Source organism: Neofelis nebulosa, chromosome 2, assembly GCF_028018385.1.
Source record: "Neofelis nebulosa isolate mNeoNeb1 chromosome 2, mNeoNeb1.pri, whole genome shotgun sequence".
NCBI lineage: Eukaryota > Metazoa > Chordata > Mammalia > Carnivora > Felidae > Neofelis > Neofelis nebulosa.
The window spans coordinates 213294085-213317215 of NC_080783.1; the positions used below are offsets into that span (position 1 = coordinate 213294085).

General features: G+C 44.6%; 1 protein-coding gene across 9 annotated transcripts in view; it reads right to left on the reverse strand.

Annotated features, from left to right (window-relative positions):
* VPS13D (vacuolar protein sorting 13 homolog D) overlaps nucleotides 1–23131 on the reverse strand; it is a 258246-nt gene that overhangs the window by 136277 nt on the left and 98838 nt on the right. For 6 of the 9 annotated variants that reach the window (XM_058719030.1, XM_058719031.1, XM_058719035.1 and 3 more), the window contains 11 exons: nucleotides 22781–22855; nucleotides 19015–19120; nucleotides 17873–18025; nucleotides 15432–15567; nucleotides 14252–14299; nucleotides 12168–12318; nucleotides 11856–12066; nucleotides 7097–7344; nucleotides 5347–5538; nucleotides 4912–5038; nucleotides 3108–3250 (listed from right to left, as the gene is read on the reverse strand). In XM_058719030.1, coding sequence (XP_058575013.1) covers nucleotides 3108–3250; nucleotides 4912–5038; nucleotides 5347–5538; nucleotides 7097–7344; nucleotides 11856–12066; nucleotides 12168–12318; nucleotides 14252–14299; nucleotides 15432–15567; nucleotides 17873–18025; nucleotides 19015–19120; nucleotides 22781–22855 — 1590 coding nt within the window. The remainder of the gene's footprint in view (nucleotides 1–3107; nucleotides 3251–4911; nucleotides 5039–5346; nucleotides 5539–7096; nucleotides 7345–11855; nucleotides 12067–12167; nucleotides 12319–14251; nucleotides 14300–15431; nucleotides 15568–17872; nucleotides 18026–19014; nucleotides 19121–22780; nucleotides 22856–23131) is intronic. The other 3 variants (XM_058719032.1, XM_058719034.1, XM_058719033.1) reach the window with 3 other exon arrangements.

A 23131-nucleotide genomic window follows, 5' to 3' on the forward strand; every position in this document is an offset into this window, starting at 1 on the left:
TTTAAAAAATAATATTTATTGAAAATTTTTTTAAGTAGGCGCCATGCCCATGTGGAGCCCAACATGGTGCTTGAACTCACAACCCTGAGATCAAGACCTGAGCTGAGATCAAGTCGGATGCTTTAACTGGTTGACTGAGCCGCCCAGGCACCTGTTTATTGAATTCTTAATGTATGCTATGTTTCTACCAAAGGCCCTACGTTTAATTCTCATAACACGTCTTGAGTCAGTATTTGCACTTTTCACTTTCTAGATGAGGAAACTAAGGCATACGGGAAGCTAGGCAACTTGCACGAGGTCAGACAGCCAGTAAGTGGCACAGCTGGGTTCAAACCCAGGCACACTGCCTCGGGAGCCCTGCTCATATTCTGATGAGACATACATAAGGACCGTAGTCAGCAGTCAACAAGTGTTAAGAACCATAAAAAAGGAAGAGATCTTAGGACAGGACAACTAGGTTCCCTGAATGTCCCAACATAACCCCAAATAGAAATATTCCAGTCTGTTAACTCCATAATTCACTGTACTGGCTTGAAAAACCTGGTGTTGCTTTAACCTAAGGCTTCAAACTACCTAAAAGACTGAGCAAATCACAAAAACAAAGAGAGTCTGAAATTCTGTGTCTAAGAAATGCTGAGTAATACTTAAACAGGGAGATATACCCTATCGTTTTTTTTTCTGTAACAGACAGGAAAGCATTGTCAGAAATCTATATTGATAGCTAGCTGATCTCAACCACTACAAAGTCTGCCCACAACAAATATATTCTTTTTTTTTTTTTTCTTTAAGTAGGCTTTACACCCAGCATGAAGCCCAACGCAGGCTTGAACTCAGGACTGTGAGATCAAGACCTAAGCTGAGATCAAGAGTCAGACCCTCAACAGACTGAGCCACTCAGGCACCCCAGGATATGTTTAATTTGATATTATAAAAAAAGACTACTGTATCAATGCTCAATTTTTAGAAAAAAGCAGGCTTTTTGTTTCCTTTTTCATCTTAGATAGCCTTGGCAACCCCCCAATAAATATCTTTATCTGATAAGATAAAAATGTACAAAATCCTTCTTTTTGGAGGCACATATAAGGCTAACTGGCAAGGTCCTCCCAGGCTCTTTATCTTGGGACTTTGCTTTTAACTATTCCTGACAGGGAGCTAGCTATCTATCCAATTCTTCAAAAATATTCAAGCGAGAGATTCCACAAATTTCCATGATAATACATGCCAAGATCTCACGACGCTAGGCATTACCAAGTCCTATCCTGCCCCTTCTATTCCTTTCTTTGGTGTAACAACAAAATTCATATCCCAGTATTGTTCCAAAAAACATACGCAATGACTTTTAATAAGCACTCCTCGCATAAAAGTTTCTATGTGTGCTCACTGCGTATTTTTGACTGGAGACTTGTGTCTCCGCAGGAACTCTGTGGTCCCTTAGTGCCAGCCGCTTCAGAAGGGCACAACTTCCATTCCTCCCTCAACCTCCCTTCTGGCAGCTTCTAGCCAACCTCTGGTATCTTTCTTTAGGAACTGTGTCAAGGGCAAGATATCCCAGTAGACAGCCAAACACAGCATGAAGCAGCCTTTGCTTCTTCAAGAGAGGAGCAAACAGATGCAAAGACAAAGGACAGAAAATGATCCTCAGCGAACACACACACACACACACACACACACACACAACTTAAAAAAAAAAAAAAGGAAAGAAAGAAGGAAGAAGGAGAGGGAAGAGGGAAGGGAAGAGGGAAGGGATGTGGGAAGGGAGGAGGGAAAGGGGAAGGGAAAGGAAGGGAAAGGAAGGGAAAGGAAGGGAAAGGAAGGGAAAGGAAGGGAAAGGGGAAGGGAAAGGAAGGGAAAGGAAGGGAAAGGAAGGGAAGGGTCCCCAGCTGGAGGATCACAGAAAGTTTATTTCTTCTACTAAAAATCTTAATACCAACCTTAAAGAAGACAGTTTCCATATCAAGGGAGAATGCATATAAATTCATATTCCAAAAACAGAAGAAGGAAGCTGGACTTGGAAGAGGCTCTTGCTAACATGCCCTCAAACAAATATACCCTTTGACCCTCCATGGGATTCAGGGTAAACAGCTTCATACCACCTTAGTTCTTCCTTCTATAAAGTGACTATATCTACACTGTCCAATTCCAGCTGCCATTGATCATGAACGGCTACTTAAATCCATTAAGTACAACGAAAGATTCGATTTCTTGGTCACACTTACCACGTTTCTTAGCAATGTACTCTCGCGCGCGTGCTTGGTGGCCACGTGTGGCTAGCACTGCAGGGCTGGACAGTGTGAAATGGAGCACTGCCATCATTGCAGAGAGTTCAATGGGCAGCACAGTTCTAGATGGTTTTCCAACATCCAACACTCAACAGAGCTTTGAGATGTTTGGAAATTATGTACTAAAGGAAGGGTACGGTGCTAACATATTAAACCCGAGACATATTTAAGTCAAGCTTAACTCTTCAGAAAATCTTTGGAGTTGAGCATTCCTGATGGCTAGGAGGCATACAGACCAGTGTTCCCCGCTTCCCTCCCCACTCTCCACCTCCACAAGCTAAGCTACTTTACGGGCTTCTAATTACTATAACTAGCTAAGTGCATTTTATTATATTTTCTGCTTCAAATGCACACACCCCAATTAGAATCCTACTTCTGACCCAGACTTGCCCTTTGCGTCTGGGCAAGTCACTTAACCTCTCTGCTTCAGTTTCAAGGTGAACAATGCTTCTTGCCCTCTGAGGGCTTGCAAGTTTTAATGAATGCGTGGGAAATGGTTGGAGGATGAAAAGCATTCTAAGTGTTCCTATTATTCCCATGAAAAACAAGGATTCAAGCCAAACTGATACTTTCCTAACACAGGTGAGTCTGAAATTAAACAGAGCCCCAGACCTCAAAAGGGCAGTGTTTACGTGGCTCCTGAGATCCCTAGGAGAATAGGTCTGTGTTGATATCAATCTAGCATTCGGAGAACAGATACCTGACCCAATGCCAAACGAGAAAATCAGCACTTGCAGCCAGGCCAAAACGTATGGCCAGCTTATTCCTCCAAGCCTGAGGTCATCGGCCAATGGTTCTGATTCTCCCGCTGCTCCAAATGTAACCCACCAATGTTATAGATCAGCCCTGGGCGGTTTCCTTGCTGGATGACTTTCAAAGCTCGGACACCACTACCGCCATCCAGTGAGAAGCCCTGACACCAGCCCGGCATGCCTTCCGGATGAATCCCCCTTCCGATTCGCATCGTGCAGCTGTGGGGCAGAAAAGCAGAGATACATGTATTCATCCATAGGAAAGTCTCATCCGCCTGTTCTAATCAGGGACCACTGCTACAGCTACCACCCGAAACGGAACTCTAATACTGGCTCCTCCTCACTCTCGGGTGATTCCCAAACACAGCAGGCCAACAACCAGCGGGCAACACCCTATCTCGGAGGCAGCCACGGCACCACAACGCATGAAATGTGCTGACATCTATAGCTAGACACGCTAGGAGAAGATTCAAGGATTCTATGAGCATAAAGCATAAGGAAAATGCTACGATACCGCACTCCTCTGAAAAACAAGAGTTCAAGGCAAACTGATACTTTCCTATCGCAGGTGTTTCAAGGGTTTGTGAAAATACCTTGACTGTAAGAGAAAAGTGTACACGTGGTTCTGCACACACAAAAGTAGAGAGGAGGCAGCTGACGGTATGTTCTTTCTCAGGCCTGGTACTGTTACAACGGCAAAGCATTGTTACGTGGGCCAGTGTCTTGTCAGGGATCCCGGAAACGTAATTCTTGAGTATGTGTTCCGGGTCTACCACCAATGGCCACGTAACCTTGCACGAGTAACTCTCTCTGAGCCTCAGTTTCCTCATCTTAAAGTAAAACAGTATTTCCTGCCCTGTCGAATCCATTGGGATGTTGAGAGAATCAAAGGTGATGGTCTATGCAGAAATGCTTTGGGAACTGTTGAGTTCCCTGGATACGTCAAAGTGGGTCACAAATGTCAAGTCCTAGATCTGACACTGTCAGAATCCCCTCAGGAAAGGTGTGAGACATGGCTTGCCGACGTGCCAAGTGGCTGTATGTGTCTCCCACCATGTCTAGCACCCCGGTCAATCCCCCCGACTCCAGGGCCAACCGAGACTGCAGCCCTCCCTGGGAGACATGTCTGCGCCCACTGGCACCCAGCACTCCCCGAGCCTTCCTAGGAAGGCTGCAGCGCATCTCTCCTCCTCTGTGACAGCAAATGGCACTGTAGCGCCATCACCTGCGCTCATGTCTCTTTGGAGGAAGGCTCCAGATTAGAAGACCCCTATAAAAAGCAGAATGTCAAAACCAAGAACAAAAGGGAATTCATGCTCCTACCACATGCTCAAAGGCAGGTCATCTAACTCTCCCAACGGGTGCTCTTCCCGGCCTTTCAGCATGCGATGAGGGCTCTGAGATCTTGAAAATGGCACCGTTTATGTCAAGGGTAAAAGCGATGGCCCCTGAGCCCTTACACAAATCGCCCTGGACTGGGTCAGTGGGGTGGCTGTTTTACCAAAGAGCCAGGCTGTGTCCCCCTCTGATGCCAGCTCTGCTGCCTGGGCTGAGGGCTCCGTGCAGGAGAAAACCAGGCAGAGAAGGGAAGGGAACCCGTGGGGGCTCTGCTCACTGGCAGAGTTACGAATAGAACTGCTTCAATACGTGTAAAATAAAACTAGCTTTCATTACCAACCCACCAAATGGTTTATTTTCAATATCAAATGACACAGAAATTAGATCCAAAAAAATCCCATTAGGTCATGGTCCTCTTCCCCTGCCAAGTCAGGACTGTTATCTACAGTATATTTCTACTTACACGGACACACTAGAGCCTTTGCTAATTTTTTCCCTCGCCTAGGAGCTTACTTCCCCTTTCCATAAATTACTGTACTCACAGGTTGGGCTGCTCTTTGTCCGCGTAGCAGAATAAGAGAGGGCTCAGGCTCCGGGCCAGCTCATGCTCTTCGAACTGGCCTGCAGTGTCCGTCTTTGCATTGTCCTGTCTGAAGATCAGCGGTAACCCTTTAGGGAGGAGGGGAAAGTTTACATCAATCCCACCCGGTCTATGCAAGACAGATGTATGTGGCAAAGGAAAAAAAATTGTCACAGGGGAAAATGGTGAAAACTGAATTTATTTTGTGGGCTCAGTTTGTTGTCTGAAAGGACAGTTTTGACCATGATGAAGCACTTCTTATGGAGGCAGGAGAGTTTCGGCAGCTTACGCTGTTGAAGTCATCTATTTGCATTGGCTCCACTCGGTTAGCGGAGCAAATGAATCTGAATTCCCATGACCGGCGCCAAAGGCCCAGCTGAGCAGCCTCTGTACATACCTGTTTTGTTAATCAGCCAATATGGAGCAGAAATGAAGATCTTCAAGGATCCTTCTGCTCGACAAACAATCCGGATGGTGAGGTTCAGCTGCCGCCGGTTGATGTCGTAGAGTCGCATTCTTACCATGTAGTTTTGGGTTCCCGGTGGAATGAGCAATTCTTTACAGAGTGGGAAGTTCTCCAGCGATACCCCTGAAGAAGATACAAGCCACTGTCTTCCTGGTTTCTCACTTTCGTTTGTCAAAATAGTCCAAAGCCAAACAAAATTGGGTACTTCTTGGAAAAATCAGAACTATATATGGCACTGGCAAAAAATGTCATTAGAACGGCCATTTTCCCTGCACTGGGGCGAGAATAAATATGAAGCAAACCAGATGGCCTGGAAGGTACAGGAGAGAGTCTGAACTGCACAATCAGAAGGATGGAAATACCAAAAATCTATCAATGACAGCTATGATTATTGTGAGCTTACTCCTCATCAGGCCCTGAGCTGGGCACCTCAAACACAGTAAAGGCAAGTACAGGGTAACAGAGTCAAGGATTCTCCAGCTCCACTGGCTTGCTTCCGATTCCCAGTCTGTCCTTACCAGCTGAGCAACGTGGGGCAAGCTAATCTGCCAAGTGGGGAGAATACCAGTAGGTCTGTCACAGGGTTGTTATTAAAAGTCAAAATCCACGTGCAGCATGGCTGGGAAGAGAAGAATGCTGGGTGTGCGCACAGTGATGGGGGTGGGCGGTGGGGAGACGTTGCCATTTCCCGCAGGGGTCAAGAAACATTGTGGAAGAGGTTGCCTAAGTGCAATGCGTGTGAGGTTCCGCATCTGTAAAATGGGGATAACAGCGTCTGGCTGAGACAGGGACTGTGAAATGCAATGAGGTGACACAGTGAGATCATTCATGAAACTGTACAGACACAAAATATCTACGTCATTACCTTTCAATGTGTCTAAAACAACCTTAAAAGAAACATGTCCTGGGGCGCCTGGGTGGCTCAGTCAGTTAACGTATGACTCTTGGTTTCAGCTCAGATCATGATGTCATGGTTTGTGGGGTTGAGCCCCATGTCAGGCTCTGTGCTGACAGTGCAGAGCCTGCTTGGGACTCTCTGTCTCCCTCTCTCTCTGCCACTCCACTGCTCATGTGTGCACTTTCGCTCTCAAAACAAATAAACTTAAAAAAAAAAAACAAACCCACAAATCCTTAAGTGCTACAAATACAATGATTCTTGACTTTGACTTCATCCACCCCTAGTGAAAATCACTAGGTGCATGAAACACCCCAGACCTCAATTTCCTCGTCAGTAAACAGGACAAGTAACTACTGTAAGGATTACATGAGATGACGGGTATAAAAGCCCTTGACATGACGCCCAGAGTACAGTCTATACTGAGCAAATGTTTTCTCCTTTCCTGAAAAGAGGAGAGGTGTAGGATTTTGCACATTTTACAGTCAGGAAAACGTAAGGTTTGAAAAGATGAAATGACTTCCCATTGAAATCACATCAAGTAAACAACACAAGAAAAAGGCTCTGTTGAGTGCTTCCTCCGTAAATCTTTTGGATCTGCTTAGGTTTTTTCTTTTGGTAATTTTCTAAGACGCTTTTTTATTTCAACTACATAAATCCTTTGAGCTCGGTTATTGAGATAGCCTATGTGTGATAATTTTTCTAAAATGTTTACCAAATGATCACAAAAGACTCATGGACGTTTCCATAGCGTTACCACAGATGATTATCTGACTAAACCCTTACCTAATTCGATGTTCTGGGATGTGTCAGCTGTGTGCAGGGCCACCTCTTTGCCAGGTTTCAATGTCCCATTAATTGGCATTCCTTTAACATAAAAATCAAGTTCACAAGGTAACAAGTTGCAGATGACCACAGTTGGCAGGAGATATATGGTATGCCCGGGTTGTCTGAAGATCTGCTTTGCACTGTCAGAAAATATGTTTGAGGGCATATAATCTGGGTAATTCTCCTTCTTTATGGCTACGCAAAACCTATGAAGACAAAGCAGTGGAAAAACCATCAGCCTAAATAAAGAACTTGAATTTTTCTTCCTTAGTGGAATATGAGAAAGCTTAACACTAAACCGGTTCAACAATTCAGTAGGATATTTGCAGTTTTCAATCTCAGACACATTTATACTGAGGTATATAGTTAAAAATACAGTAAGATGTGTAATTTTAAATGTTCAGTTTGGTGAGTTTTGACAAATATGTATACCTCGTTAACCACGACCCAACACCGTTATAGAATCTTTCTCTCACTGCAGAAAGTTCCCTCCTTTCCCTTTCCAGGCAACATCCTCTCCTAAGAAAGAAGCAACCACTGTCTGATACTTATCACTTATATATTGGTTGAGCCTGTTCTTGAATTGCGTGTAAATGGAATGATACAGTATAGGTTACTCCCCATGTCTGGCTTTTTTTGTGTGTAAAATGAAATTTCTACAAGATGCAGCCATGCTACTATATGTATCAGAATTTTGTCCACATGCCAGTATATGAATGTACCATTTTTTATTTATTCATCATTCTGTTGACAGCCGATTGGGCTGCAGCTAGCCAACTGGGTTGTACCTCCAGATCAATTTAGCAAGAATGGAAATCCTAACAACATTTTGTCTTCCAATCCATGAACTTTGTTATCTTTCCACTTAGTTACTGGGTTTTCTTTAATATCTCTTGGCAAGGTTTTGTCACTTCTAGCATTGAAGGCTGGCACATAATTCCTCAGATTGATTCCTGGGTAATTAATGTTTTCTGGTGCTATTGTAAGTAGTGTCTTTTTAAAATTACACTTCCAATTGTTCATGGCTAGAATATAAGAATACAATTGATTCCTATATCTTAAATCTTGATCTTAAATCTTGAAATCTTGATAACTTTATTAGGCCTCATAATCGTATGGAGTCCATAGTTCTCTACATACATGACTGTGTCATCTGCATATAACAAGTTTTAGTTCTTTTCAGATCTTTAAGCTTTTTCAATTTCTTGTTTACTTATTTGTCCCTATTACAATGGCTAGGACTGCTACTGCAATGTCAAATGAAGTTGCTGGTTCTCAATCTCAAGGAAAAAAAGTTTAAGTATAATGGTAGCTGTAGGTTTACGACAAATGCCCTTAAGTAGATTGTAATATTCCCTTTGGTTGCTAGTTTGCTGAATATTAGCATGAATGGGTGTTGTAAGCTTTTTGTTTATTTGGCATTTAATGAGATAATCTGATAGGTTTTTCTCGTTTAGTCTTTTAGGTTAATACAGTAAATTACATGTATCAATTTTCAAATGTGAAAATAATCTTACATTCCTGGAATAAACTTCACTTGCTGGATTCCTATTTGGTAACAGTTAGGAATTTTTGCATCTCATGTGGGAATACCAGTTTGTAGTTCCTTTTTTTTTTTTTTTTTAATAATATCTATGCCAGTTTGGGTACCAGGTATATGCTGGCCTCATAAAATAAATGAGGAACTTTTCCCTCCTCCCCTGCTTTCTGAAAGAGTTTACCTAGAACTGGTATTATTTCTTCCTAAAATGTCTGGTAGAATTCACTAGTGGAGCCACATGGGCCTAAAGTCTTCGTTATGGGAAAGGTTTTTATGAAAAATTAAATTTCCTTAGAACTACCCTATGACCCAGCAATTACACTACTAGGTATTTATCCACAGGATACAGGTGTGCTGTTTCGAAGGGACACCTGCGTGTTCATAGCAGCACTATCAACAATAGCCAAAGTATGGAAAGAGCCCAAATTTCCATCGATGGATGAATGGATAAAGAAGATGTGGTATATATACACAATGGAGTATTACTCGGCAATCAAAAAGAATGAAATCTTGCCATTTGCAACTTCATGGATGGAACTAGAGGGTATTATGCTAAGCGAAATTAGTCAGAGAAAGACAAGTGTCAAATGACTACACTCATATGAGGACTTTAAGAGACAAAACAGATGAACATAAGGGAAGGGAAGCAAAAATAATATAAAAACAGGGAGGGGGACAAAACAGAAGAGACTCTTAAATATGGAGAACAAACAGAGGGTTACTGGAGGGGTTGTGAGGGGGAGATGGGCTACATGGGTAAGGGGCATTAAGGAATCTACTCCTGAAATCATTGTTGCACTATATGTTAACTTGGATGTAAATTTAAAAAATAATAAATTATTTTAAAATTTTAAATTTCTTTATCAAATATTTGTCTATCTCTTCTTTGTGTCAGTTTTGGTAATCTTTGTTTTTAAAGAAATTTGTCATTCTAGGATTCAAGGGTGGAATTTATCTGTACAAAACTGTTCACAGAATCTCCTTTTAATCCTTTTAATGTCTGTAGGATCTATAATAATGTCTCCTCTTTTCATTCTTTATATGGTAATTCGTGTTTTCTTTCTTTTCTCCTTGATCAGTCTTATAAGACATTTACCAAATTCAGTAATCTTTTCAAAAAGCCACTTTGACATTGTTGATTTTCTCTATTTTTCTATTTTTTTGAATTCCACACATTTTTATCATGTCCTTTTTCTATTTATTTCTAATTGATTTTGGTTTCTACCTTAAGGTAGAGGCTTACATCGATTTTACATCTTCCTTATTTTCTAATAAGAGCATTAAAAGCTACACATTTCTCAAAACAAAACAACTATACATTTTTCTCTAGAACTGCTTTTGCTGCCTCCCCCACATTTTAATGTCTAATTTTTATTATTGTTCAGTTCAGAATATTTTTAATATCCTTTGTGATTTCTTTCTTGACCCCTAGGTTATCTAGAAATGTACTGTTTAATTTTCCAAATATTTAGGGATTTTAGAGGCATCTTATTGTTATTGATTCTCACTTTAATTCTATTGTGATCACGAGATATACTATGTATGGTTTCAGTTCTTTTTTTTTTTTTTTTTTTTTTTTTAGCATTTATTCATTTTTGAAAGGCAGAGAGAAACAGAGTGTGAATGGGGGAGGGGCAGAGAGAGAGGGAGACCCACAACCCAAAGCAGGCTCCAGGCTCCGAGCTGTCAGCACAGAGCCCGACGTGGGGCTCGAACTCACGGACCTCGAGATCATGACCTGAGCCAAAGTCAGCCGCTTAGCCAACTCAGTCACCCAGGCATCCCTCAATTCTTTTAATATTTATTGATCTTTGTTTTATGGCCCAGTAGATGGTCTCTCTTGAGGGCTATTCCACACATAGTTGATGTGAATGTACAATCTGGAGTTGTTGGTAAAAGTGTTTTATAAATGTCAATTTTGACAAGCTGATTGACAGCACCGTTCAAATCCTTTTGTATCTTTATTGTTTTTATTTTGCAAATTATTGACAGAGAAGTATGAAAACAGTCCGTTATGGCTATGCATTTACCTATTTCTCCCTTGTCAGTCAGTTAACAATGGCCACTCTGGGTAAAGGGCATACTGAAATTCTTTACACTCTTCTTGCACCTCTTAAGTTTACACTAAATGAATGCCTAACTTCCCTACAGAGAAACCTAAGCTGATAGCCTCTAGTCCAGGTAAGTTTAAAGTCTAAGTTCAGAAGGATCTAACAATGAATCTGGAAACGTATTCCTTATTCTCTTTGAAAGGGGCAAACAGGAGTCTAAATGATTAGATAATTTTGTCAAGGTCCCCAAGGAAAGTCAGTGCTAGGTACACGAGCCTTCCTCCAAATTCCTCTGAAATCCATCACATGAAAACTTCTAACCCAAGGATTTTGCTTCTCAATTTAGGAATGGGAACTAGTATTATTTTTTTCTTCCCTCTCTACATGTCCTCTCTTTATACTGATGCACACAGACCAGTGTCTGATCCTACATGTGTGTTTTGGTGGTTTCTCCCATAAATATTAGATGATAAGCAACAGTCCCACCCCCACCAAAGATTAACCCTTGAATCCTTATAAACTCTAACACAAGGACTTAAGGAATAAGAACTTTATGATTTTAGGGGTGCCTGGGTGGCTCGGTCGGTTGAGTGATTCTTGATTTGAGCTCAGGTTGTGATCTTGTGGTTCGTGGGTTCAAGCCCCGCATCGGGCTCTGCGCTAACAGTGCAGAGCCTGCTTGGGATTCTCTCTCCCCCCTCTCTCTCTGCCCCTACCCTGCTTGTTCATTCGCTCAAAAAATAAACTAAAAAAAAAAAAAAAAAAAAAAAAAAGAACTTTAGGATTTTATTTTATTAATTTTTTTTTTAACGTTTATTTATTTTTGAGACAGAGAGAGACACAGCATGAACAGGGGAGGGTCAGAGAGAGAGAGGGAGACACAGAATCTGAAACAGGCTCCAGGCTCTGAGCTGTCAGCACAGAACCTGACGCGGGGCTCGAACTCACGGACCGCGAGATCATGACCTGAGCCGAAGTCGGATGCCCAACCGACTGAGCCACCCAGGCGCCCCAGAACTTTAGGATTTTAAATAAGCACAACTGAATCACAAAGGGTCCTCAGAGAGAGAATGATTTTTTTTTAAAAAAAAGCAAAATTGACATGCTATCCCAGTACTGTGCGTACCTGAAGAACCGGCTTTTGTCCAAGTCCATAGAGTGGCACTCTCGTTTGCTGCTGCTAACCTCTGCAGTCTTCACTACATTGGTCCAGTGGATAGGAGCCTTACAGAAAAATACGCCCAATCCCTTGGGCCGGGCCTGTAGCCGCCAAGAAGTGAGATGTAAAGGCACAGCAAACGAATCCCCTGGCATGATGGCAGGCAGCACCACAGGCTCTGGCACAGAAAACAAGGGTCAGCATCTTTGGGGAATGGTCTCCCACCCAAAAGTTTGACTCTCTCAGGATAAAAGGGGGACAGACTATATCAAAACTCACTGTCGGGAGCTGACGGGCTATCCAGTCTTAGTTCCATTGGTGTCTCAAGCCTGTTCTTCACAATGAGGGCAGACCGGACGGTGATGACTTTCCGAGCACTGCCTTCCATCGTCACGGCGAAGACCACCCGGACAGGTGGGAGCGAAGAGAACTGTGAGTAAGACAGGAATAAAAGCACCACAGCTGTGCTCGTGAAAAAGCACACAAAATACAGCAATACCAACTAGGATGCCTAAATCAAAAGCATCTTATTACTCTAACCCTTCAGTGAAATTAGTCATTCAACCCTAAAACCACTCATCTTTAATGGGCATGAATATCCTATAGATAGACCCCATGAATGTAGCCAATCTTAAACATTTCTAGAAAAAGACAGATACTCTACTCAGACGTGGTGTCACAAAGCGTATCACAAAGAAAAATCAGTCCGAGGCCTCTAGACACATTATAAAGACACTAAGACCCATAATAACCTATTAAATCTTCCAAGCTTCCTGCAATTTGATAAGAAACTGTCTGCTGGAAATCACCCTAATGCCCTTGGGTTCTTATACCTCAGCCCTTATGTGGAAACTGTGTACGGCACTTGTTTTCAACTCTACTGGAGGGGAGTAAAGATCATCCAAAGCAACCAAACATTCAGAAACACTGAGGTAAGACTTTGAAAAACATGAGATGATTTACCTTCTGTGGTATTTTTCTCTCAGATTAACATTAAAGCGAGAAACACTCCTTCAACACTAACAATGGGCTGGATACTACCCAATACACACAGAAAAACAGAAGGAAGTCTTCTGAGATTAGAGCCTGTCTTTGTAAAATCCACAGAGTGTAGGAGAAAGAGTTGTCTGCGCTGGTATGCCTTTCACAGGAACAATAATTACGTTTTCCCCCTAAATGTCATAAAAATTACTCTCTAGGCCCATACACAATTTGTTGGCATGCCTGTAGAAGAAGCAACATTTGTATTTCAAAGAGCTTTAAAATCAAACTTCTCTCTCTTCACAACTTTTTCAGCTCTGTTCAATAATCACCCTTTCATAAACGGGACACCGAGGTTCCGAAACTCAACAGAGCAGAGGGAAGTCATTTATTTTTGGTCTTGGGTTGCAGCCACTACTTTCTTTTTCCATGTGTTCATTCACACATCCAACACACGTTTTGTTTTACTATCAAGTGCCGAGTTTTTTCTTTTTTTAAAGTATAAAACCCCACATCAGGTACACCAAAGAGAAGGTTTCTGCAACTACCATTCTTTGAATGAGTGTCCAGAACATACTGACAGTGCTTTTTTTTTTTTTTTAATGGAGAAACAAATGACACTACATCCAAGCTTTTCATATTGCCAACTTTTTTATTAAAGCAAACAATACGTGGAAACCAAACTAATGAACAACAAAATGAAGAGCTCCTCCATGTTTTGAACCAAGACTTCCAGGAAGGCCCAATGAAAAGACCAACTATCAGTTTCTGGAGGGTTTTCAGAGGGACAGAATCCCAGCCAAAATCATCACCAAAGCCTCCGCTGACCCAGCCTGGCAAATCCCCGAAAGAGCCAAGGCCCAAGAATAATAGTTTTAAATCTTGACACCGCTGCTTCTTAAACATACCTGAAATCTCACATTTCAAAACCTACTACCGTCAGAAGAAAGTAAAAGCACAAATATGAAAAGAGTTTTTTAATGTCATCTTCTGGTGATGTTTCAAGAGCCAAATGGAAAAAAAAAATCTTAGTATTTTTCATTCTTATTTACTTTTATGACCTTGCAACTAAAACCTAGGAAATGCATACAGCCACAGAGGGTTAATTTATATTTTAACTTAGAAAGAGAAGGGGACCTTGAACCACAACATGGGTGTTTTCTCCTCCTCCCCTGTTAACGCTAGGTCTAACATACCAAGTTAGTTCAAACGCTTTCTTGCAGGTTCTTATAAAAGGAAGGTAATTGTTAACAGAAAAGGACAAAGGTCAGTTTCAATCACACATAGGTCATGAAGTCCTGGGATCATCAGGACATCTATGTATGGTTGAAACGCAGTGTATACAGTCCATAAACGCAGTGACACAGGAAAACCATACTCACATAAACCTGGGGATGAATAATATTCGTTCTGCTGCCTGGGCTGCCAATCTAAGAAAAGATTCCAAAAGTCAGAGAGCCAGCGCAGACCTCAAATGACAGGCATCGTTAAATTCAATGACAATGTAATGTGCTTGAAAGGGTGGGATTTCTAAATAGTCTCAGTAAAGTGTGGTCCATCGTGAAGAGAAAACATCTTAGAGGATAAGGAAAAGGCAATATTCATTTTACAACCATTCCATGTACACGGAATTTCTCCAGGACACATCAATCCAACAGAAAGGTATCGGGGGGGGGGGGGGATGATTCCTTTCCTTACTAGATGGAAATTTAGGCGGGAACGTAATCTGGAGAGAAGGCTTCCTCTTCTAAGAAACTCGGGGCACAAGAGCAGAAGTGGAGAGAGAACAGTGTTCTTGGAGGGAGGGTATTTTTCATGAATAAGGGAGCATGGGGAAAGCTGTGAGGCCTTTGCACTTTCCTCTTCATCACTGGCTACCCCGAAACAAATGCAGTTATCCTCCGAAGTACGACCGGGTCCTGGGTGGGAGCCCCTGAGGCGGCCACGCCAGCTGCAAGGCCAGCCTCTACCCGCGTGTCCCAGACAGGGAGGCCGCCTGCGTCACCGCCCAGGCTGGCCTTGCCACCCCGAAAGACTGCAGGCTGGGGTCACGTCAGGGCAAGCGTGTGTGAGAGCATGTGTGATCAGAAAATAAGTAACAAGGGTGGACATCTGTCCTTATGCCAGAAGGGAGGAGAGTGGAGACACAGAACTAGAAGGATCAAGGAACATCACTACGGAAATGTAAAGAAGGCCGTATATAAAGGAAGCAGAACGGCACGTGCAAGTCGAGCCAGTACACACGCGGCCAGCAGATTAGCACACTGCCAGTCGGCCTAAGTGAGTACGAAATGGGTCTGCACAGGTGAGGTGATACATGTTCCCGCCGATTTCGGATCTCGTTTCTCTGCTGAAATTGACCACTGGCGGCTTGCCTACATATTGACTACGACCGCCTACGACTGACCCAAAATATACTTAGGTCTTCCTGCTAGAGCTAGGGGAAACGAGGAACAAGATTTCACTAGAGCAGAGTAACAGGCTTAACCTGTCTGACTGGCTTTCAGGGCATGTGGGCGGGGCACCACGGTGCCACTAAATACCCATTCTAGAGCCACACACCGTAGAGGAAGAGGAATTCTTATCCGGTGCTGCATAGCGGAAAAATGTCCCGACTTTGTCCACAGACACTGGGCTCACTTGCTCCCAGCCGTTCACTCTCACTTGCAGCTGATGAATCCGGAGGTCGTGGGTGTGTCTACCAAGGAGAACACGGGAAAGCATGTTAAGCACAATCGGAAAAAGGGTAAGAAAGCGGAAGCAAAGAGTCAAATCTGATTTACCGTATAAAGACCTAAAAACCCAGTCGGCCAAGCCTTTGTGAGGATTACCTAATGCGAGAAAAATCAGGAGAATATTTTTAAGTGGGTGTCACACTTAAAACAAAAGTGCAAGATCCATAAAGCTTGAGCAAGAGCGCGTTTACCCTCCCTTTGTACAAACTTTGCAAGTCCTGTGCGCAAGCCCAGCTTCTTCCCCCACCAGCCCCCACCCCAAGCTCGATAAAGCGACGTCAGGTATAACCATTGCAGCGGGGTGGTAAAACCGTTGCGCCAGCAATTTCGTCACATATCCGTACTCTCGGAAATGCGTAAGATGGCATTTTCTTCTTGGCTCCCTACTTCTCTTGGAACCACATTGAGTTGTTTGGCTTCGGTCCTACAAGACTACAGACAGGTTATGAGAGACGGAGCCCTCCGAGCGTTAGGGCCGAAGTCCTCGGCTGAAACTAGAGCAGAGAAGGCAGGGGGCAGAACAGGAGGAACGGGAGGAAACTGCACATTTCATTCTATTTTAGATTTTGCCTAATTCAAGCCAGAAGCCTGAAATGGGGAAGTGGACCTGGGGCTGACAGGAAAGGGGGAGGGAGGCAGGGAGTGGGGGTACCGTGCGCCAAAGAGCTGGAAAAGCCAGAGAAGGCATTTATTTTGATGAATTCAAGCAGAACAGTGAGACTTGAAAAGCGTTACTGGACGGGTATACTAAAACGGAAATGACAAAGAGGTCAAACCCCTTCTGTCACAACGGAGGCCGTGCTGATTAAGAAATGCAGCCAGCACTTCTACAATTGGCTTCGCCAGGAACTTTGTGGAACAGGAAAATGCTCCCCACTCATCCCTGGAAATTCTACCGTGGCTTCCAGGTACATGTGCCCAGCACGGCGATTTTCTAAGCTCGTTTTTCCTGTGTAATCACCGAGGGGGCCCACAAGTTCAGAAGGCCTGCCACGAGGGAATGATGTGTGTTGGTACAAGTGACACATGAGGAAGAACTGTCTGACTCGGGGGCAGGTTTGCACACAAAGACTTAAAGCACAGGGAAGCAGAAGACCACGGAAGGCTGAAGCCGAGCTCTTAAATTTCAGCCCTGCTTGAAAACGGGTATGAGGCTCAAATGCTAAAATCTTAACCTATTCGCTATCCACCCGATAGCCCTTCCACTTAAACATGTTTGCAAACAAAAGGACATTTTATGACCTCTCAGTAACCAGACAGAACCTCTTTCACATTTATTCCGGTCCTCTGGCTGGCTGTTTCAAGAGCGCACTGGCCAGCAGTCTCCCCAGATGAGTCATTCTTATCCTCCTTAGAATCAGAAGTCCTTATCATTATTGGCCCTGCTTCCTGAAACCACTTGCTTGCTAAGAGTGCTATGTGGCACGTGCGTCTCTTAAAGCTAAAACCGACGTGCTCGGATAACCTTTTAAGAATAGCATGTCGTGCCAGTTGGGGAAGGAGTAAGTCACAGGGAGACAAGCACAGCACAGGGAATATAGTCGGTGGCCCTGTAAAAGCGCTGCGTGGTGACAGATGGCAGTCGCACCTGTGGCGAGCACAGCCTAACGGAGAGCTGTCCAATCACCAGGTTGTACAGCCGAAACTAATGTCACACTGTGTCAACCATACCTCAATTACAAAAAATAACAACACACAACAAAATCAGGTCACCACTGTGCCATAAAAACCAGGCTAGGACACAATGAACTTGACAGCTGCTCTCCATCTTTCGGCCAAATTATGGGAAACACACTGGTTATCAGCTCATGTGTCAAATAAAGGGATAATTAATGGAAACGAAATGTATTTCCAAGACAGTGAAAGGAAACACTGATTTTCAAAATACCTTTTAAAAATAAAACATTAGGGGCACCTGGGTGGCTCAGTCGCTTAAGTGTCCGACTCTTGACTTTGGCTCAGATCATGATCTCACAGTACATGAGTTCGAGCCCCCACGTTGGGCTCTGGGCTGACAGCTGGCAGCCTGCTTGGGATTCTCTGTCTCCCTCTCTCTCTGCCCTTACCCCACTCTCGCACACACACACATGCTCTCTCTCTCTCTCTCAAAATAAATATTTTAAAACATCATCATCATAATAAAAAGATAAAACATTAAAATCATTAATAAAGGCAAGTGAAAACGTAAAACATTAGAGACTATCTTTTATAATATACAGATATATACAGTCTATTTGGTGGGGAGGAAGAGAACACACAACGCTTTACCTGTGTCTTAGCTTTCCTCTTGCCTCAAATTCAAAGGGAATCTCTTCACCCGTGAGGACTTCCCGCCATTCGCTGACATTGTGAGCATCATCAAGAAACGTTCCATTCCCTTCTGGAACGAGCCCTGGACTCCCACTGTGGGACAGTGCAGCCCTGGAACCAAAGCAGACAACACCAGCTTGTCCCTCTTTCTCTCTCGACTCCCTGTCACCAGAGCTTGGTGCTGGGGGCAGAAACCCTCCGGGCACTCGATCTACATAAGAAGGCCATACAGCCTGGCTACCAGGATAAACTAAAAGGTCGGTAACTACAGTTATCTTTGTGACCATCACGGCTTCTGTGAAGCTTTAGAAACAGCTGAAAGCTATCACTGCACAGCCACTTACCTCCAGCAACAGAGCCCAGTACACACGGAGATGTGTAAACTCAGTCATGAGTTTTAAAGGGAGTTTTTAAGTGACTCTCTGGAATGGAACAGACCTAAACTGCTTCTAAAAAACAAACATCTCCTCTGAAGCATTATCATACTTAGTGGAGGCAGGAGAAACGTGGCTTCGAGTCAGCAGATTCTGTTACTTATTTCACGCACCTCATTCCCTAAATTGGAAAGATCAGCGTCTATTTGGAGGGTTGAGCCAAGGTCTACATAGGCAGAAAGCTGGTAGAGAACACTGTCACTCCGCCCAGGTAACCTCTTTGTTCTCCAAACTCCACCCGCTTCCATCTGGGGTGAATTGCTATAAGTCTGGAAAAGAATTCTTGGTGGGAGTTTAATATGGGGAGTGTTTTCAAAGCCATCTTGGAAGAAAAATGCAGGCTGTTTGGTTTAATAACCACATACAGCTTCTTTTCAAAGGGGGTGGGGGTGGAGACTGAGAAAAGATGGGGTGACTTCTCCCTCCCACCTTCATACTCACATCCCTAACCTGCTGGACTTCTACCTTAAACGTAATGGGCATCAGGGCCGGGATCGTAATCTGGGTATTTCAGGCTCAGGACCTACTTCTCCGGCCACAGATTCCACCTCCCTCACAAAATCCCAGCAAGACAGCGAGTCACTGACTCAAATACAATCCCCAGGGCTTCAAGAAGGAGCCCACCTTGCTCTGCTGGGCCGGCACACAGGAGCAGGTGTTCCTTACCTGGTGGGTGTGGTGGTCAGGGTGGCAAACCACAAAGTGCAGCCTGTGTGATTCCTCAGAGCAAAAGGGACAAAGGGCTGCCGGCGCTTCGGGGTTTTCACCTCTGCTGTGGGCAAACGGAAGGAGGCCGTTAGCATACCCCTCCATCTGCGCAGCAGAGACCCCCGCCCCACAGCCGCACACAGGGCCCCTAACCGTCTCGCGTGCAAAGGGGCCGACGGCGGCTGCGGCAACAGACACGGAGCCACCACAGGTGTGTCGACAGGACTCTCAGGGTCTCCACGTCCTCTGCTGCCTGCTACGTGGCGACCGTCCCCCTACGACTGGCTGTGACGAGGGACTGCTCCCAGCCCCCAGGCCTCCCACAACTCTTGTGGGCCTGCATTCAGGAGAAGGTGCCCGGCCCTACCCAGACGATAGCAAGACACAGCACACATCCTTGTTCAAACGTTGTCCAAAACGCCTGCGCTTTAACAAAGACGCCCTTCCTAGAGCAGCTACACTTCAGTCATATTATGCACATTATAGCAAAATAAAAACATCTTTTCTATTCTCTTACATTCATATTTTCCCCCCTCCCTCCCTGGAAGATCAGAAATCTACTATCCCAAAACTTTTTACATGAGATTTTTAGCTGTCGTCGTCGTTGTTGTTTTTTAAACATAATATGTATAGCACCACCTGCCGTGGGCACTACGGGGACTACAAAAGGAGCACAAAATACGATTTCTTTTCACAGAACAGCTTCCTGCCAAGGACACTGGAAAGAAATGGTGATCAATCACAAAACCGTAAGTAACCAAATCCCAGAGCCCTGACTAGACACACTGGAAGGAAACAGGGAAGCGGGAGACCGTGCGGCCAGGAGTGGCTGTCCAGCGCCCAGCGTGCCTGGAGACCCTTCTGCGGCACCGCTGCCCTGCCGTGCGGTCTGGCCTGGACCGGCGGGTCGGGAGGACGGGCACGGCTCTGCTCACCCAGGGCCCACGTCTCCTCTGCCGGTGGCCCTGGGAAAGCGGGAGGGGGCGGCAGGAACCGCAGAGGCAGGGGCCCCGTGCTCACACTGCCCATGCGGCCAGCTTTAAAGCAGAGAAACAGCCCAAGAAGGACCCGGACCCAAATGGTCTGCAGCTGCGGAAAATGACATCTAGGAGTGACTGCAACTGCCCACGGACAACACGAGAGCAAAATTAGATTCATCTTCCAGGACCACATGCTTCCGGCCACCAAAACAAGAAGGAAACCTGCAATGGGCCGTGCCTTCTCCAACTGCTAGGCTAAGGCCTGGGCTGGGATCGTGGAAGTCAAGAATTGCTGCTGCCTTTTAAAAAATAATCGCTTGCTTTTCTTCCCCTTTGTGCCTTCTAAAGTTTTCAGAAGTTAGTTACTAGAAACGCTGCAAAAAAAAAAAAAAAAAAAAAAAAGCAATTACAAGCTAAGGCAAGTTCTATTTCCGAAAGGACAGTGGCTCAGGGGAGTGAGTGTAAGAAACGGCTGGTCCAATGAAGAGTGGTCTGCAAGGCGTCCCCACAATTCTGTAGTTAGTCTTTAGAGATGCCCCACCTACTTGCAGTGATCATCTCCTTGAATATCTCCTAGATGACCACCCAGAATATACCCATTTCTCGTGCTCTCATACCAATGGCCTCACTTAATTCACAAGGTTGGATTTAAAAAAAAAAAAAAAAAAAAAAAAAGTTCATCGAGTACAAAATTAAGGAACAGCCATGAGGCTAGTGACCAGGGCAGGGGGGGGAGTAAAGATTTAAGAGCTGTCTGCAGGGGCACACAGCCCTTACTGTGGCACCTTGAGAGGCACCAGGCGTGCAGGGAGACGGCTGCTTTATGACAGCAGATAAAGGACCCAGGAGGAAAAGAAGCCAGATGTGCCTTCATCGCCTACTGTGAGCCAGACTGTAAGTTTCCATTTGCAAATTAGATTAAAAAAGAACAGCTGGCAAATGGCTTTGATCACACTGTCACACAGAAAGAAGTGCTAGGACTCCATGTCCATAGAGTCGCAAGCGCACCGCTCTGGAATGAAACAGCCTGGGGAGGCGCACTGCTTAGGGCCCCAAGCTTCTTGCGTGGATTACACACAAAAGCACAGGCTTCAGCAGCCCGCTTCTCTGAGAATGAAAATACACGGAGCGCTCACAAATCCAAACCCAACAGCAGGGGACAATCTGACATCTCCTGCACTACAGCCCAAATCAGCTGTGAACCTGCCTTTGGCACGACACAAGAGAACAAAACTCCCAAGTCCACCCAAGAGAGAATAGCATATTCCCTTGTGGCCCCAGAAAATCTGCCTCTAGTCTAGTGACCAGACCTGGTTTCTTCACAGGCCAAGAGAACCCGAAGCTCCTCACGTCCAACTTGGGCTTCGTGTGGCTGAGGAAAGTTCTAGCCTGCTAGACTTGTTTCACAGAGCAACGTGGCCCTTATAAACGTGCTTTATAAGCATCCAGTCTATCAGAAAGGACCTGGCTTGTAAATCAGAAGAAACAGATTAGAGTCCCAGGTCTGCTCCTAGCTAGTCATGTGGATAAAGGCAAATTTCTCAGGCTCTCTCAGCCTCCATGTCCTCATCAGCTACGGGGAATAAGGTTTTGCTTAGCCTGAGAGATTAAATAACAGAGGTAGAAAGGCTTAGAGTATAAATCCATCAATAAGTGAAGATTCAATCACGGGTTTCCTTTGTGAATCCTCTCCCTAAACATCCATCTGCACAAAACCCTGGCAGAAAAAAACCCACTGCACTGCCCCCGTGTATGAATACTCCTGATCTGAACAGAGGAAGCTCTAATGGTCTTTTTTACAAAAGACATCACGACCCGGCAGGATCTGGGGTCAGCCAAGTACATACATAAACCATAAACTGCCCTCCTTCAAACTAGTGAAGAAGTGAACATCGTGGGATTCCAAATCCTTGAGGTTTATGGTCTCCTCTATCATATTTACTCATTAGTCAAATTCTCAAGAAAACTTAAATAAAGGGTCAGAGACAGAAATAAAGAACATTTTATTTTCTATCTCTGAAGCACTCAATTCATAGCTAAAGAAATCACAGTTTGTTTCTAAGCAAATATTTACCGGGAAATTTTTTCTTAGCTCAACTGCTGATCAGGATAGCTCCTATTCCCCAGACCCCCTGGCATTACCCTAAGAATAAACACTCACTGACGGGCACCTGCATGGCTCAGTCGGCTAGGCATACGACTTTGGCTCAGGTCAGGCTCTTGGGGTTCGTGGGTTCAAGCCCCGCGTCGGGGTCTGTGCTGCCGGCTCGGAGCCTGGAGCCTGCTTCGGATCCCGTGTCTCCCTCTCTGTGCCCCTCCCCCACTCACGCTCTGTCTCTTCTCTCAAAAGTAAATAAAACATTTAAAAAATTGTAAAAAAAGAATAAACGTTCGCTGGGTATTCTATAAACAAAGCGCTGCCTGATGGAGGACGGCTTTCCTCCATTTACTTGCTTTTCGAAGTAAGAAATCACCTCTGGCGCTGGGTATTTCTGCACCACCGCGCAGCGGACACCGCGGAGCTGAGGGCTGGGGCAGATGGACGACGCAGCGTTAAGAGTCAGCACCACACCTGCTTCTGATAGGTCACCGTACTCATCTGTGGGAAGCGCTCTTCCCTGCTACTAAAGCACAGCATTCCCAACTGGGGATGTCCCACTCGGCTCCCATTCACAGAAAATTGATGTACAAGGCAGTTCTTCAAACAGGAAAAGAAAGCAAGCCCTCGCTTGGCTATACTGTACCTCTAGCATAGATCTGGTGCTCTAGGTTAGTCAGACTGGCTGTACTCCTAGTTCTAAGGTAGACAAGAGGGAGGCCTGGTGGACAGGAGAGACAAAGTTAGAGGGTAAGAATAATACAGTGAATAAGAAGACTCACCTCCAAAATGTTAGCACAAAGAGAGCATGTGACAAAAATCGCAAGCATCATGCAGTTACAGGATCATTCCCTTCAGTGACCGCTAACAGCTAAAAGAGCACTTGACAAAGTGAGCGAGACATTTTCATGCTGGCTTTTACTGTGGACGATGTGTCACAGGAGCACGCCCCTCTTTTTTCTCAACTGGGGAAAGAAAACGTAGTCCACATTCTCTT